At 33.3% G+C, this 17,120-nt stretch overlaps 1 protein-coding gene across 2 annotated transcripts in view; it reads right to left on the minus strand.

The window, feature by feature from the left end:
• Window positions 1-2,617: 2,617 nt before the first annotated feature.
• Window positions 2,618-17,120, minus strand: part of LOC133331396 (carbohydrate sulfotransferase 11) — a 30,407-nt gene continuing 15,904 nt past the window's right edge. For both annotated transcript variants that reach the window (XM_061539889.1, XM_061539823.1), the window contains 6 exons: window positions 14,850-14,997; window positions 5,739-5,805; window positions 5,532-5,676; window positions 4,996-5,151; window positions 4,592-4,920; window positions 2,618-2,781 (listed from right to left, as the gene is read on the minus strand). In XM_061539889.1, coding sequence (XP_061395873.1) covers window positions 2,664-2,781; window positions 4,592-4,920; window positions 4,996-5,151; window positions 5,532-5,676; window positions 5,739-5,805; window positions 14,850-14,997 — 963 coding nt within the window. In that variant the 3' untranslated portion in view covers window positions 2,618-2,663. The remainder of the gene's footprint in view (window positions 2,782-4,591; window positions 4,921-4,995; window positions 5,152-5,531; window positions 5,677-5,738; window positions 5,806-14,849; window positions 14,998-17,120) is intronic.

A 17,120-nucleotide genomic window follows, 5' to 3' on the forward strand; every position in this document is an offset into this window, starting at 1 on the left:
GATACGGTTCAACTTACATCTATCTAGTCGCTCTTCCTCGTTCGCCACCTTAACCATTAATAGTCGATTTCCCTCTAAGTCTTATCAATAGACTTCTCTAGTTAGAATTTGTTATATTTACTTCAATTCCACAATAGAAAAAAAATCGAAATATACTTAGCTAATATGCAATTTCAATAATTCGTTGTGCTCTGTCATGAGCAATCACTTAGGTCCAACAAGAATTGTTCGTCGACCAGAGACTAAATTAGTTGTAAATAGTAAAGAATAACTTCATCGTGTATTCTTTTTGTCAAAATAGTCGAAAAATAGATAATCTCAAATTGAATTATATCCGCTCCTGCTCAATAAAACTGAACTACTATACCTATTCGGATTGTAGGGGAGAGTTCGCTCTCTTCTACTATATCTCCTGGAAGCCACATTCGCTTAGTTCGGATGCAGAGAGGCGCTTTCCAATGCTGTGGTCGTAGTTGTTGATCACGGCCTTGCTGTAGCTTTCTTGCCCATCGCAACATCACTTGCTTTTTAACTCTCGTTGATTAAACTTGCTTTCGAACTCTCGTAGAGTAAACTCTTGCATTATCGTTCTCGTAGAATAAACATCTCTCGCTATCGTCGTTAACGCACGCAAAGGTAAAGTCTTGTTTCTACGAAACCCATTAACTTTACAATAAAGATTGAAAATATTTACTAAACTATCTTTCGTTTTTCTTTTCTTTATTTTTGGGGTTTCACTGCTACACGGTATCACGCCAACACTATACATCATGCCGATGAACCCCTTTTTGTATATGTGAGATTGACTAGTGTATGACAAACTCTTCAATCACTATTCCAAAAAATGAATTTTAAGTCGTAAATTATTTTTTTTGTTCCGTCACAATATACTTCAATATATTTAGAAATATAAAAATTATTTAATAATTTTTGCCACTGAACACATGACATGCGCACATTTCGAAGGACCCTTACGAATTTGGATATATCCTAATACTTTTCGTTCTAAAAGCGTTAAAAATGCAACTCTTACTAACACACAAATTACTAATAACAATCTACCAATAATAAATAATAAATTTTCTAAATAAAACACGTACTATTTGTAATATAAATTACATACATAAATTCTAAATTTATTGCACTAATCTGTTCCGTCACAGGGAACTTCAATATATTTAGAAATATAAAAATTATTTAATAATTTTTGCCACTGAACACATGACATGCGCACATTTCGAAGGAAGATATTTTCATTTAAATTTTGAAAGCTGAATACTGTCAAAGGTAAATTTATGAAAATTTTGAAAACATATGACTGCATGAGACCACCTTGTATAATTATGCCATGACCCTGATTTGCAACCAAAAATTATTTTTAAGCATATTCATTGATTTCTAATTGTGTTTTTTGCTACACAATCAATTAAAGTGTTGATTTTATAAGTATTTTGCCAACTCTAATTAGTTTTGTGAGTTTTTTTTCTAAAGGAAAACCCAAGTTTAAGAGCGTTCATGATACCTACTTCTCTCTATGAGGATTGATTCTACTTGCGCAGTTTATTATTCATGATGGAAGGAAAATGAAAAGAGAAATCTTCCTAACGGATTTGGTATTCATGATTGATCTGTATATTTTAGAAATAAAGTAAAAAAAACGTAATTTATTTTAGTTTTCATAATTTCTTTTTTTATTCATCTACATTCGTGTTTCATTCTTTTACATTACCAATTTAATAAATAAATTAATTAAAAAATAACAATAGTCATATATAAATACATATAAATAACTGGGATTTTCTAGTACATTTTCAATTCAATTTCAAGGTAAGTAAAAAGCGCTATGCGTGATATTTCGTAAATTAATTGTTTTACTTTATTATCTTCTTCTTCTTAAAATGTTAATTTCTACAATTGTTTATTTCATTATTTATTGACGCTTAATAAATATTATTGTAACCATTTGTTGTATTATGTCTTCTGCATGTTTTTTTCTGGGTTTCGACCTTCTATTTGTCACATTTTCATTGTCTACAATTTATTTTCAATTTTCGATATTTGGTTTTAGTATTTTTTTGTTTGTATTGCAATAGTTCGAAAATAGCTAGCATTTGAGATTCGAAAGCTTTTATTTTCGATTAACGCACTACATTTGTTAAATAATATATAAATAATTTAACTACAGTATATGTGTGTATATATATCGATAGAGAGAAATGCATATAAAACTAGCGTTGTTTTAATGGACGATAGCAGTACTTTTTGATCGGGTTTATTCGGATTATATGCTTTAAATGCTAAACGAATCCATATCCAATATTGAATAGGTTGGGCGCCAAAAACATTCTTACGATACCACATGATATCGTTGTTATCGACGCATGTGTCATGTTTCTCAAGAAAATCATATAATGTGAACAACCCTTTTAAAGTGTCATCTGATTAGAGAGCGCGAGAGAGATAGATGTGTTAGCAAAACTATTTGTTTGTTTCCTGGATATTTTTATTTTTATTTGCAAATCCTTTAATAATTCCTCTCTTTAATCAATTGAGAGAAGCGTGTGATATTCACTCTCTTCCAGAGAAGTGTGTTGTAGTCTTTTGTTTTTTTTTTGTAATTTGTGATGCGAGGAAATAGCTAATGCAACGTCTCTTTATATTTTTCAAGGCGCAGAAGGTTTTCCCAATAATAACACGGACTGTTCCGGAGTATCTTCCTCATTCGAGCGGGCTATATTAAAATATGATGTCGCACTATAATTGAAGAGTTCAAAATCGTATCTGTAATGGTAAAAAAAGAAATAAGAAATCTTTAGTTTGATAATACTTTTCAGATGCCTCAAAATAAAATACACATTGACCGAATTTCGGAAGAATCCAAACGTGAAGTTGGGTTGAACGTTGTTTACATCAAAATATAAAGTTATTAGTTGTGTAGTTCCGGAACGAACTAATTCAAAGGAACTATTCCGAAGCAGAACGATTGGTAATTAGGTCCGGTTCTTTCGTTCATTTAGTACCTTTTGATGTAATCTCTCATCTAGATCGTCCCGACCGATCTTCATAGACCGAATGAACTCGCGTGACCGATTGAACTTATTAGTTGTGTAGTTCCGAAACTAATTCAAAGGAACTTTTCCGAAGCAGAACAATTGGTAGTTAGATCCGGCTCTTTCGTTCATCTAGTACCTTTCGATGTAATCTCTCATCTAGATCGTCCCGACCGATCTTCATTGACCGAATGAAATCGCGTGACCGATTGAACTTTGTGGATTGAATTGAAAAATATCGAACCGTTTTAGACATTCGGAAGTGGTGCTATGGAATAATCCAGAAGGGTCAGAATCCCAAAAATTTCCCAAAAACCTATACATCCGGAATTATCAATAACCTACCATTTCCTTATTGTATAACCTTCATATAGAGGAACGATATTACTTAACTTCATATATTGGTCGGGAGTCGAGTACATCGCTAAATGATTCAATCTGTTGATAACCACATACATGGTTTCGAAGCCTGACAAGGTAAAGGTGCCACCAGAGGAGAATAATAGACCTAATTTCATATTTGCCTCCAGTAGCAAAGGCTTTCAAGGCATTATTTTTACTCAGCATCAGGGTTCGTTATTCAGTAGCAAATCATCATCGTAGGTTCCGTAAGCAATACAGTAATCGGCAGCAAAACCAGAACAATCAGTTTCTTCTGGTTTTGCTGCCGATTACTGTATCCATCCAAAATTAAATGCGAATCGTATTAAATCTATTCTCCGAAAATGGGGTATCATTTAAAGCACTGGTTCCGTGCCATATCTTTATGGGACAGTAGGATAAGCGAGTTTTGGATTATCTATCACGAAGGCTGGAAATATGCAAAACTATTTCGCAAATGAAGTCGGGTGGAGGGGAATCATACAGGCAACATCATTATTATCACCAGTAGCAACGAATTCAGAGGCATTACTTCTACCCAGCGTTAGGGATAGTTATCGCAACAACACTGCCCAACCCTGTCTTATGTCATCCTCAAATAATAGAACAGACCCTGATTTTTTTGAACCATCATTCCTTATCGTTTGAGGACATTGAGAATACTTTCTTCCAGACAACTCTAGCGAATAATAGTGTAAGTAGAGTGAACAGCGTATTCTCTAAGCTGAACTGATACATTCGGAAATATCAGACACAAAACCTATGGTCCCCCTTTTTAACACATGGGCTCGAAGATAAACTAGGGACGCAGAGAAAGAAACCTCGTTGACGTCTTAGAATTTGATTGTTCGTTCTGTAAATAGCTACGCGGTGTCTATATGGTTCACGGACAATATAATGAAACTCCGGTTGTTCCATCATATGATATTTACCTAAACTTGGTATTTACCGCAACATACAGAATATTGGGTGGTAATTGGGGGACTATACCAAAACATCATAGGTGTAGTAAAAATGCATATGCAAAATCTATATCAAAATATGGCGGTATCTTTCCGATTTAGATTTAAAACGTCAAAAGTTTATTAATATGGAAAAATCGGTTTCCGCACTAATATGCATTGTATCGAAAAATCGTTTTTAATTTATAAAATATTTACCTATAATAATCATACAGTCCATCGATCTCTGTTCTCGTTAATTTCGAATAGAATTGTTGCAATAGGTCCAATGTATTCTTCCCCTTTCCGGGATTTTGCCATTCGGGCGCTATTATTTGTTTCAGACCAGTCTTTTCGATCAAATATAATTGATCCTCTTCCAGGGTTTCAAATTTCAATATGACATCGAAATGTATGAGGCACGGTGTACAAAATCGAGTATACGAAACAAAATGCATGTCCAGATAATTGTCATGCTTGATTTGATCCAATAGCCAGCGTACGAATTCTTGGAATGTTGGATATTTCGGTGGCTTTAATTGTAGACTCTGAAAAACAGCGAAAGAAGTAAATTAATGCAACATAATTATTGATTTTATTTTGCACATTGTCTTATTACTAACCTTTTTCCTGTATGTTCGCACTATTTTCCGACCGAACTTATCGTGCAGTGAATGTGGTATGGCATACACGAATTTATCGCGATAAGCGCTCAATAGCCTCTCAAAAGGATGGCGAGCTATTAAAAAGGTCACAGAATTGTTTTGGGCCTCGTGTAGCTGTAGTATGTTGGCGTGGCGAGGACAAAGAGGAATCGAAAAAGATGAAAATAAAAAAAGGAAATTGTAATAAAGTGTAATTAAGAGATAATTTACTTTCGAGTACTTTTTACATTCACAATATTAATGAACTGTCAAAGGGCATTTAAGGGCGCATCAAAAATAAAGGGCAACGGAATGTAGAACAGGCAGAGATTGAATGTAAGGATAAAATAAACAATTTGTTATCGGATTGTCAATCAAAAAAAAAAAAAAAAAAAAAACGATAAAGAAAATATTTAAATAAAATGTGATATGGAAATAAGTGAACCTTTGTGTCTTTTAATTTATGGAAAAAAGAAGTCGATTTTAACTTTTGAAAAAGCTATTTCCCAACTCACCTCATCTAAAGTAACCCGTGGGTAACGTTCACGTGCTAAGTGCAAAAATATCTCTTTGGTTTTGCGCAAAAATTCTGGCGAATATCCGGCCAGTACATTAAAATTATACATCCATGAGGAGGAGGCAGCTTTGAAAACGTTACACCTGGGGAGACACAAACGAAAATTTTAGATTAGAAAATATTTAATAGGGATGGGCTAACTTACCATATTATATGATGTTTTTTATTGACCAAAAATTCCCATGGATTGGGTTTATGCCAGGAATCATTACCTGCAATTAAGAAATGGATAAAAATTAATGGTGGAATGTATACAAATTAAAATAAAGAATTAAATAAATACAATCAATAATCTCCCGTAGATGGAGGCTAAAATCCAGTCTATAGAAAACCGAAGTGTGTAGCTTCCAACTCCTGCATATTGATGCGAAACTAAAATTTTTCCTCAATGAGTATGTTCTCTCCGATAACTTCAATCCAAAATACCTGGGCCAAATCCTTGACAGAACCGTTTTGTTTAAGACACGCCTACATATAACAGCCCAACAAATCTAATTAAATCAACATAATCTAGAAAATCACTGGGAGGAATTGTTTGGCAACGGTCAACAACCGATAACGGAGAATCGAAATGGCGCCCAGTTGACAACAGGAATACTAATATCAACACCGACATAATGGTTTCCAAGTCTTTAATACTATATAGCGGCCTTTAAAACTACCTAAGAAACTATATAGCGGGATTGTTTACCAATGACCGATCTATTCCTTTTGAACAGGTCAACGTGGTCTCCTTGTCTACGCCGCAAATAATAGAAAACCAGTAAGGAAAGTAGTAAAGTCGGACTGGGCCGACTATGTGATACCCTTCGCCACTTTGGGTATATTGTGCATATATGTCCTAACAATTGCATGTCTATGATCCCTCTTTCCCCAACCTATCCTAACTTCAATTTCATTCGAGCAGATTTAGAGCCGTCTGCGTAAAATGGGGAAAATTTATGAAAAACGATTTATAGCAAAATTGTTACAGGCTATTCGGTACGCCGTGTTGTTAAAAATATAATCTATATGTGGAAGCTATATCTAAATCTGAACCGATTTCCACGAAACTTGGCACACATCATTCTAGACCTAATTCATTATGCTGCACCAAATTTTGTGCAAATCGAAAGATATTAAGGGTCTTTGGTACACCATCTACCTTAAATCGGACGAAAATATATAGGGAGCTATATCTAAATCTGAACCGATTTTCACGAAACTTAGCACACATCATTCTAGACCTAATTCATTATGCTGTACCAAATTTTGTGCAATTCGAAAGATATTAAGGGTCTTTGGTACACCATCTACGTTAAATCGGACGAAAATATATATGGGATCTATATCTAAATCTGAACCGACTTTCACGAAACTTAGCACTCATTATTCTAGGCCTAATTCATTACGCTGCTCCAAATGTCGTGCAAATCGAATGATATTAAGGGACTTTGTTACACCATTTACCTTAAATCGGACGAAAATATATATGGGAGCTATATTTAAATCTGAACCGATTTCCACGAAACTTTGCGCACATCATTCTATACCTAATTCATTATGCTGTGCCAAATTTCGTGCAAATCAAATGATATTAAGGGACTTTGGTACACCATTTACCTTAAATCGGAAGAAGCAATATATATAAGAGCTATATCTAAATCTGAACCTATTTTATCGAAACTTGACACACACAATTCTGGACCTAATTTAAGATATAGAGGGACTTTGGTTCCCCATTTGGCTTAAATCGGACGAAAATATATATGGGAGCTATATATAAATCTGAACCGATTTTTCCCAATATCAATAAGGTTTGTTCTTGGGCCAAATAAGTGACTTGTGCCAAATTTCATCCAAATCGGGTCGTAAATGCGACCTGTATTTTGTTTAAAATTAAAATCTACAGACAGACGACGGACAGACGGACATGCATAAATCGACTCAGAAAGTGATGGTATGCATATTATCAAAAGGAACCATGTGTCTATCTCGTTTCCTGACTACTGTTCAACTTTACATCCCATATCGTGGGGTAACTGATGGTAGAAATCTCTTTCCATTCAGTTCAGCGGGAACTTAATTTTAGCCACCCATGTGGTGAACGGTGTGCGGATATTTTTTTTTTATATTCTCCAAAAACTCACAGGATCAGCAACGTATGTAATTTATCGTAGACACCATGATCGTATACTCATCCGCATACATTATGATCTATATTTATTGCGGTATTTACTTGCGGTACTATTGCGGAATATAGAAAAGTAGAACTCTCCGAAGAAGAGAGAGTTTCACACAACATATTTTCGAATTCCTGTTTCTGAATTGCATTGATTATTCAACCCTTCCAATGGACGGAAGTTATCTATGTCATCAAAATATTTAGAAAGATCGAAAGCCTTCAATTCGTCAAGAGTCACAATGACTATTCGATTGCGCCGTTCAAAAAGTATGTTGGCAACTTACCACAAATTGGGGGCTCATGATGAACACTCCACTCCTGGTTTATCCTAAGCACCTGGAGTCAATGCATTGGAAAATATCTGCAAAATCTTCTTTCGTAACTTGTGGTGGTAATTCCTCGACTAAGAAACTTCTTCTCTATACTGTCGGTTGAAGGGTACCCTCCATTCTCGGTTTCAAAAAATTGAATTTTTGTTTTCTGTTTAATTCGAATCTAAACTAATTCAATAATTTCAAATTTCTAGTGAAATTCTCAACAAGTGTGCTTCTCAAACAGAGTTACATGAGACTTTCGTATATGTATCTATATTCCCCAAGGATTAACATGGATTCAAAATATCACAAAATTCTTATATGAGAAACATCATCTCAGAGTTCAATGAACAAAAATATTTTACTGCAAGCATTTACTAGTTTTTACTACGATAACAGTATTTCCTTTATGACATCGAAAAACTAGTAAAAAACTAGTAGTTTCATGCAGTACGGGAGTAGACCAAATATTATAGCATGGATAAGCCTATGCATGTTTCCATACAGAATAAGAAATCACGGATTTGTGTCATATTAAATATTAAATATCTTATTAAATATCTTATTAATATTTTATTTCCACATACATGCACATACATTTGCATTCATTCATTGTTTTCTGAATAAGGAAGTACAGTTAAAACTCGCTAATCCGGATAATTGATTGCAGACCCCAATCCGGATTACCGAGATTTCCGGATTATCGAGTTTTATTAATTGGTTTAAATTTATATTAATTTGGTGATAATTTAATTATTTTTATGTTTTTATTAAAAATGAGAATTATTCATTTCAAAAATATGAACTTTGAATATAATAGGTACCATTTTCAATTAAATTTGCAACGATTTTTTCTTAAAATAAAAAGTAACGTATCTTTACAATCCGGATTTTTGAGTCAAATAGGTCAATCAATCCGGATTATAGGATACGCAATGGGTTGTGAAATGCAGTCCTGATTACCGAATAATCCGGATTGTCGAGGTCCGGATTATCAAGTTTATACTGTATTTTAATTCGCTTCGTTCATTGCATCCGAATTTGGGTTAGTTCTTTCAATTTACATTCAGTGTGTAACACATTCACATACTTGTCGCAAAACATATGTATGCATACAGCAACAAACACTCACACATAAATGTGACAAAGAAGAAAAAAAAAAAACACGTAGCTGTATATACATTTCATTCTCATCGTATTCATAAATCCTTTTGCGGATTTAAATGAACAGGATATTTGCATAAGGCCAATATGATGCCTGGCTATGATAATGATGACGATGTTACAGTTTTGTTGCAAAACTATGCCTTCCATATATGTGGACGACAGCAAGGACAAGTGTGTGTGTGTGTAGATTTGTCTGTGCAATGTAACGACAATGTGTAAATATGTGAAATGTAAGTAAGGATGCTCGTTTGCAAATTCAATATCCTCTATTATTGACACATTAAACTTGTCCCCATATAGCAGCTGCATACTCGGTCGTATGCGAGTATACACGGTCGAGTAAATTGAATCTGTGTATTTCCGATGTTATCGTGAATGCTTTCGCAATTGGTAACTAGGGCTGTGGGAACATTTAACCTGTACACAAGAGACAGTTAATTATATTATTGAATGAATTGTAGCTGCATGGTATGGCATGGCATGTTGTGTAAGGTAGGTCACAAACCAACTAACTTATGGCAGGTGGTTGAGATTTCGTATGCAGATGGTAACGGTTGGTGGAGGTGCATACATACGAGGAAATATCATATTTCAGGAAAAGACTAAAACAAATGTAATAAATAAGGAATGGTGTTTGATATACATGGATGACTTCAGGCCTATAAACGATTATTTTAAGAACATATTTTTTTCAAATAATACTTTTCAAGGATTTTGGGAATATATACATACCTGAAAATTTGAAATGAATATTAGGGTTCTGACTTAGATTTGAAAAATAAATATAAATATTTTTCAAGGAATATCGGGACTACAAGCGTGGATTTTTTAATATTTGTTATGAACTGTGAACATTTTTTTTTGAGAACAATCGATGCACAATTTTTATACCCTACACAACTATGTTGTCAGGGTATTATAGCTTTGTGCAGGCCCAAGACCCATCTTTAAGTATACATACACTTTAAGTATATCATATCTCGACCAGCTGAGTCGATTTAGACATGTGTGTCCGTCCGTCTGTCCATTATAATTTGTAAACACGAAATTTTGCATGTAGGATGGGTTCTGGCCAATGATGATCCCTATTGTTTTTGGTAAAGATCGGTTAATATTTAGGGGATGAAATGGACCAACAACTTTATTTTTGTTTGATTTTCTGGTCGCTCCAGAGGCCGCAATTATGGTCCAAACATCGCGGGCCAAAGAATAAGCATGCCTGTTTTGATAAAGATCGGTCAATATTTAGTGAGTCAAATGGACCCTGCCTTTTGTGTGAAAAATTACAAAATTTGTATTCTATAGCGTATATATTTACTCCTGAAGGACATAGACCAGAGAAGTTGATAGTATATCCAAGAGAAGTGTATGACCTTTAAATTGATACAAATTATATTGTCGAATGTTCTCGTATGTGGGAGTTACACTTAAACATGTGCAGGTGCTTACGTATTCAGATATTATTTAATAACCTATTACCACACTAGAGGGCGGAAATATAGCGCTGATCGTTTTTAAATTTTGCATGAGGTTTCAGTTATGGTCAAGGACAACGCCTATAATTTTCGGTGATGATCAGATTATAATATTGGGATGAAGTAGACCAAAAACGTAATTTTTTGTGTTTTTTGAGCCGATACCAATAATAGGCCGAACATCACTACACAGACCACGGTGAAGGGAATCTGGACAGTTTATTAGAATGGCTGTACTGAATATGAATAGTAATATTCGGAAAATATGTCAGTGTAAGAAAAAGGTGCTGTTGACCTCTAATCGGGCCAGATTGATTAAATATCACGAAATATTGCCCAGGCTTGGAATAAACATCCGCAGAAAATTAGAGTTCCGTGGTAGCTGTGTAGGTTATCGTTTGGTCGGCCCCGTCCGACTATACTGCTCCGCTCATTGGTTTTAGATATTTCTACAAGGATATTCAGAAGTACAGATTTTGTAAGGAATGATTTTCAAGGACCTCCAGAATTATTGGTGTTTTAAATAATATATTTTATGGATGCATAGATTTTTAAATAATCTTTTATACTACTATCAGAAGCATAGTGTTGGTAACGACTATTTTTTCGAGGAATAGCACAAGCGTCGATTTTGTCGATTTTGCATTTGGTTTTCTAGATATTGTATTTTAATTTTTCCGAAAGAATGTACTGTATCTCCCGAATGCAAGGATATACCGATGTCAAATTTTGTGCATATCCTATTTACGATAGTTGCATTAAATCTGTGAACAGAAATTTGTTCTAAGTTTGCGGAAAAAAATCGGTGTTCAAAGGGTTAAAGAAAATGTTAAGGACCATCGGAAGCTCAGATTTTTTAAAGAATATTTTTCTCAAAGTTTATCAGAAGCGTAGATATTTTAGAATTCTGTCCAAAAAACATCAGAAGCGTGGTTTTTTAAAGAATATTTTTACAAGGACAATCAGAAGCGTAGTTTTTTAAACGACTTTCAAAAGCGGAATTTTGATATGGAATATTTTTAAGGACAACCAGAAGTGTTGATTTATAGAGAATATTTTTTCAAAGAAAATATCATGTGTAGTTTTTTAAATGAAATTTGTTCAAGGTCTATCAGAAGGACAAACTTAAATTTTTAACCCTTTATGGCCAATGTTGCCCACAGGCAACAAAATGTTTTAGAGCTTATATTTATTATACATCTAGTAGATATACATTCTTTGGATTTCCTATGTCAAGACCTGGTTATTGACTACACACATCATAAAATCTAACAAAATCAAATTGTTGGTAAAGTTATGAGCTTTTTAATATAGAGAAGATTGAAAATATGTGTACAGTACTAATTTGTGTATACAGTCCAAATTATTTAAATCGCTTCGTATTCGTACGAATTCTGCCATCATACATATTTTTGATTCTTGTAAAACAGAATATAGAGAATAATTTAAAATGATTTTTTCGTCGATTTTTCATTTGGTCTTCTTGATATTGGGCCTTTTTTCAGAAAGAATGTAATGTATCTCCCGAATGCAAGGATGTAGTGATGTCAAATTTTGTCCATATCCTATCTAGGATAGTTGCATTAAATCTGCGAACAGAAAATTGTTCTATGATTACTGAAAAAATTGGGTCTCAAAGGGTTAAAGAAGCTTAGTTGTTTGCAGAAAATTAGTTTCAAGGGCTAATAGAAGCAATTTAAAAATATATATTTTAAGGACTATAGGAAGTTAGTTTTTATACCCTTCACCACACTGTGGTACAGGGTATTATGTCTTTGTGCATATGTTTGTAACAGGCAAAAGGAAACGAGATAGACACATGGTTCCTTTTGAGAATATGCATAGAATCACTTTCTGAGTCGATTTATGCATGTCCGTCCGTCTGTCCGTCTGTAAATGTTAAATTGTATACAAAGTACAGGTCGCATTTATGATCCAATTTAGATGAAATTTGGCACAAGTCACTTATTTGGCCCAAGGACGAAGCCTATTGAAATTGGGAAAAATCGGTTCAGATATAGATATATCTCCCATATATATTTTCGTCCGATTTAAGGTAAATGGGGTACCAAAAACCATCTATATCTCTCGATTGGCACGAAATTTAGCACAGAGTACTGAATTAGGTCCAGAATGATTTGTGCCAAGTTTCGAGAAAATCGGTTCAGATTTAAATATAGCTCCCATATATCAAAGTCTCTACATATCATTCGATATGCATGAAATTTGGCACAGAGTATTAAATTAGGTGCAGAATTATGTGTGCCAAGTTTCGAGAAAATCGGTTGAGCTTTAGATATAGCTCCCATATATAGTTTCGTCCGATTTAAGGTAAATGGTGCACCAAAGTCCTTATATATCATTCGATTTGCACGAAACTTGGCATAGGGTACTGAATTAGGTCCAGAATAATGTGTGCTAAGTTTCGTGAAAATCGGTTCAGATTTAGATATAGCTCCCATATATATTTTCGTTCGATTTAATGTAAATCGGTCTTCAAAGTCCCTATATATCTTTCGATTTGCACGAAGTGTGGCATAAAGTACTGAATTAGATCAAGAATGACGTGTGCCAAGTTTCGAGGAAAGCGGTTCAGATTTATATATAGCTCCCATATATATTTTCGTCCGATTTAAGGTAAATGGGTCTCCAAAGTCCCTATATATCTTTCGATTTGCACGAAGGTTGCCATAGGGTACTGAATTGGATCCAGAATGATGTGTTAAAATCGGTTCAGATTTAGATATAGCTCGCATATATATTTTCGTCCGATTTAATGTAAATTGTGCACTAAAGAACCAAAGGTTGGCCGACCCGCACACAATTTTGTACAATGTACTGAAGTTACTATAACCTTTCGTGTGTCAAGTTTTCTTGAAATTGGTTCAGATTTACATATAACCTCTATATATACTTTCGTCCGATTTTAAGTAAATGGTGTACTAAAGACCCATAGCTAGGCCGATTGGCAAAACGTACTGAAATTAATTAAATTAATATCGGCCAAGTTTCCTTTAAATCGGTTTAGATATAGATACAGAATAGCTTCCATATATAATTTCGACCTATTTTTGTTGATTGTAAACCAAATAATCAATGGGTGCTTGATTGATATTACATTTTAAACAGTGAAGCATAAACAGTGAAGTTAGCTTAAAGTCTATTTACAAAATATGGAATAGATTGCAGAATGGCATGTGTAAGGATTGATGTTAGTCGGTTTACTTTTATATAAAGATCGCATTTTTAAGTTCGTTCAATTTCATGTCAATGTTCCTTCAAAAAGACGACATCTGTAAAGATACATATGTAGAATATCCCCAAAGTGGTGAAGGGTTTCATATAGTCGGCCCAGTCCGACTTTACTACTTTCCTTACTGGTTTTAAATAATTTTGTTCAAGGATTGTCAGAGAAGCATAGATGATTATAGAACATGTTTTAAAGGACTATTAGAAATTTAGATGTTTTAAGGAATAATTATAAAGATTATAAATAGCGTAGATTTTTAGCGCTTATTTGTAAAAGGACTTATAGAAGCGTAAATTTCTTGAATGTATTTTTACAGGGACTATAAGAAACGTACATTTTACGGAGTATATACTTACATCAGAGTGTTTTTTAAAGAATGTTTTTTTTTTAAGAAATTACAGAAATGTACATTTTTAAGGACTACTTTTATTTACTATCGGAACTGTAGATTTTTAAAGAATATTTTTTCCAAGCACTATCAGAAGCTTTTTTTTTGTAAATAATTTTGAAGGACTATCAGCAGCTTAAGATGGATTTTAAAAATATATATTGTTAGGCAACTGTCATAGCATGGCTCGTTTAATTTTGTTATAACCTTTTTAGAGGGCTACCATAATGTGCTAAAGTAATGTATTGAAGATCTTTTTGTCAGATACTTGATATGCTTTAAAATATTTCATAAAATTAACTTCTGTGTTTAATTAAGTAATCAGTGGAAGGATTTTTTAATTAAACACAGTTCAAATCGTTATTTAATTCCCTATAATTAAATTAAATTTTATATATATATATAAGTCAACAACAAATGTCCCACTTAATCTTTCATTCATTACATTCGATATGCAATTATTTATTCAGAGTGCATTAAGTGCTTTAGCGTACTTACCCACCACATCCAAACCCAGTTCCGAACATTTCTCCGACAGAAATTTGCGCCTTCTCTCCATGCGCCTCTCCACTTTGAGCATATCACTTTCGGATAGCGATTGTATTGCTTCATCCGGAATTAGTGGTAAATGTGTTTCATTGATGTACTAGCTCGGCAGAGATCAAGATAATGACAAATAACAACAATAAAAACAACAACAGCAATAAATTAAATAAAATAAAAGAGAAGAAAATTGCAATTAAATTACTTTTCAATTCAATTAATAAGTGCCATTCAAATAGCGACGATGGCAGGGTATATTTGTGTGTGTGTGAGTGTTGGGGGTACTGGGGAGAACTTAATAACATACACCTACTATGGTGGATTGGGAGGGAGAGACACAGATGAATACAAACAACCGTAGAATACATTAAATAAATTATTGTTTTAATAACAATTAAAACTAACAATGACAAGAACAACAACATCGATAAAAGTAATTAACAATTTAAGATACATGCAATGTGGACTCAAATCTCCCATCCTTCCCATCGGAGAATGGATATTGAAACCACAGGAAGTAAACATGGAAGACAGTCCCGGAATGTGTACACCAATAGGAAGTTAAATATTTGTGTGAAATTTCGCAATGCAATGGAGTGGTTAAGTAAGTTGAATAGACAGGGTACGGAGGGCAATCTAAATTGTATTAATGTAGAATAAATGACAACAATTAAAATCGAATTTCCAAATAAAATGAAAATAAAACAGCAAGTATTTAAGTCGTTATGGTTTAACATAACTATCTTTAAGAGGTATTGGAGTGGGATTTTCCAAAGAAAAGTTATCAAAGGACTTGCAGCTTTTAATTTAATTTTTACTTTATTAATTTTAATTAATTTAATTAATTTTTACTTTATAGAAAATCATACGCGTATATTTTTTTGAAAAATATTTGCCAATAGACAGATGAGTAGATTTTAAAATTAATTATTTTTAAGGACTTTAGGGCTTTAAATTCTTTAAGATTTTGTTTTCAAGGACAATTAGTAGCTTCGATTTAAAAAAAATATTATTTTAAGCTTATATTTTTTAAAGAATGTTATTCAAGGACAATCAAAAGCGTATATTTTTTTAAAAATGTACTTTAAAATTTTATAAGGAACATACATTTTTAAAATAATATTTTTAAAGGTTTTTCAATGGCCTTTTCAAGAATATTTTCTCAAGGACTATAAGGGGACCTTGGTATTTTAAGATTATTTATTCATGGACTATCAGAAGCATACATTTTTTTAAAGTCTCCCAGAAGCGTAGTGTTTTTCAAATGCTATTGGAAGCGTAGATTTTGTTAAAGAAGGAATATCAGGAGCGTAGATTTTTTAAATAAAATTTTGCAAGGACTATTAGGATCATGGGGTTCTTAAAAATATTTTTCAAAGACTATAAGGAGGGGCCTTGGTTTTTTTAAGAATATTTATTCAAGTGCTATCAGAAGCATAAATTTATTTAAGGACTATCAGGAGCGTAGATTTTTAAATAAAATTTTGCAATGACTATTAGGATCTTTGGGTTCTTAAAAATATTTTCCAATGTCTATTAGTAGGGACCTTGGTTTTTTTAAGGACTATCAGAAGTATCGTTTTTTTAAGAATATGTTTCAAAGACTTTCAGAACCGTAGATTTTTAAAAATTGTTTATGTTTTCAAGGACTATGAATAACGTAGATTTTTTCAAAAAATATTTTTTCAAGGACTATCAATAAGGTAAATTAAAAAAAAATTCAGGGACTATCTATAGCGAAACTTTTTTTAAGTATTATCAGAGGCGTAGGTTTTTACAATAACATTTTTATAATATATTTTTAGATATTTTTAAAAAACATTTCCCAAGCGTAGAATATTTTTCCAAGGACTATCTAAAGCGTAGGGGTTTTAAAGAATATTTTAAATGGACTATATGGAGCGTAGGTTTATTAACAACTACTACCTGAAGCGTAGGTTTTTGAAAGATCGTTTTTTCAAGCACTTTTATAAGCCTAGATTTTTATACCCTACACAACAATGTTGCCAGGGTATTATAGCTTTATGCAGCCCCAAAAGTTTGTAACGCAGCGAAATATTGGTCCTACATCCACCTTTAAGTATACCGATTGTCATATCTCGACTAGCTGAGTAGATCTCGACATGTGTGTGCGTCCGTCGGTCCGCCTGTCCATTATAATTTGTAAACTCGATACAGGCCACAGTTATGGACCAATCTTCACGAAATTTTGCATGTAGGAAGGGT

Source organism: Musca vetustissima, unplaced genomic scaffold (genome assembly GCF_032173495.1).
Source record: "Musca vetustissima isolate MV318-11 ecotype Yass unplaced genomic scaffold, APGP_CSIRO_Mvet_v1 utg80434, whole genome shotgun sequence".
NCBI lineage: Eukaryota > Metazoa > Arthropoda > Insecta > Diptera > Muscidae > Musca > Musca vetustissima.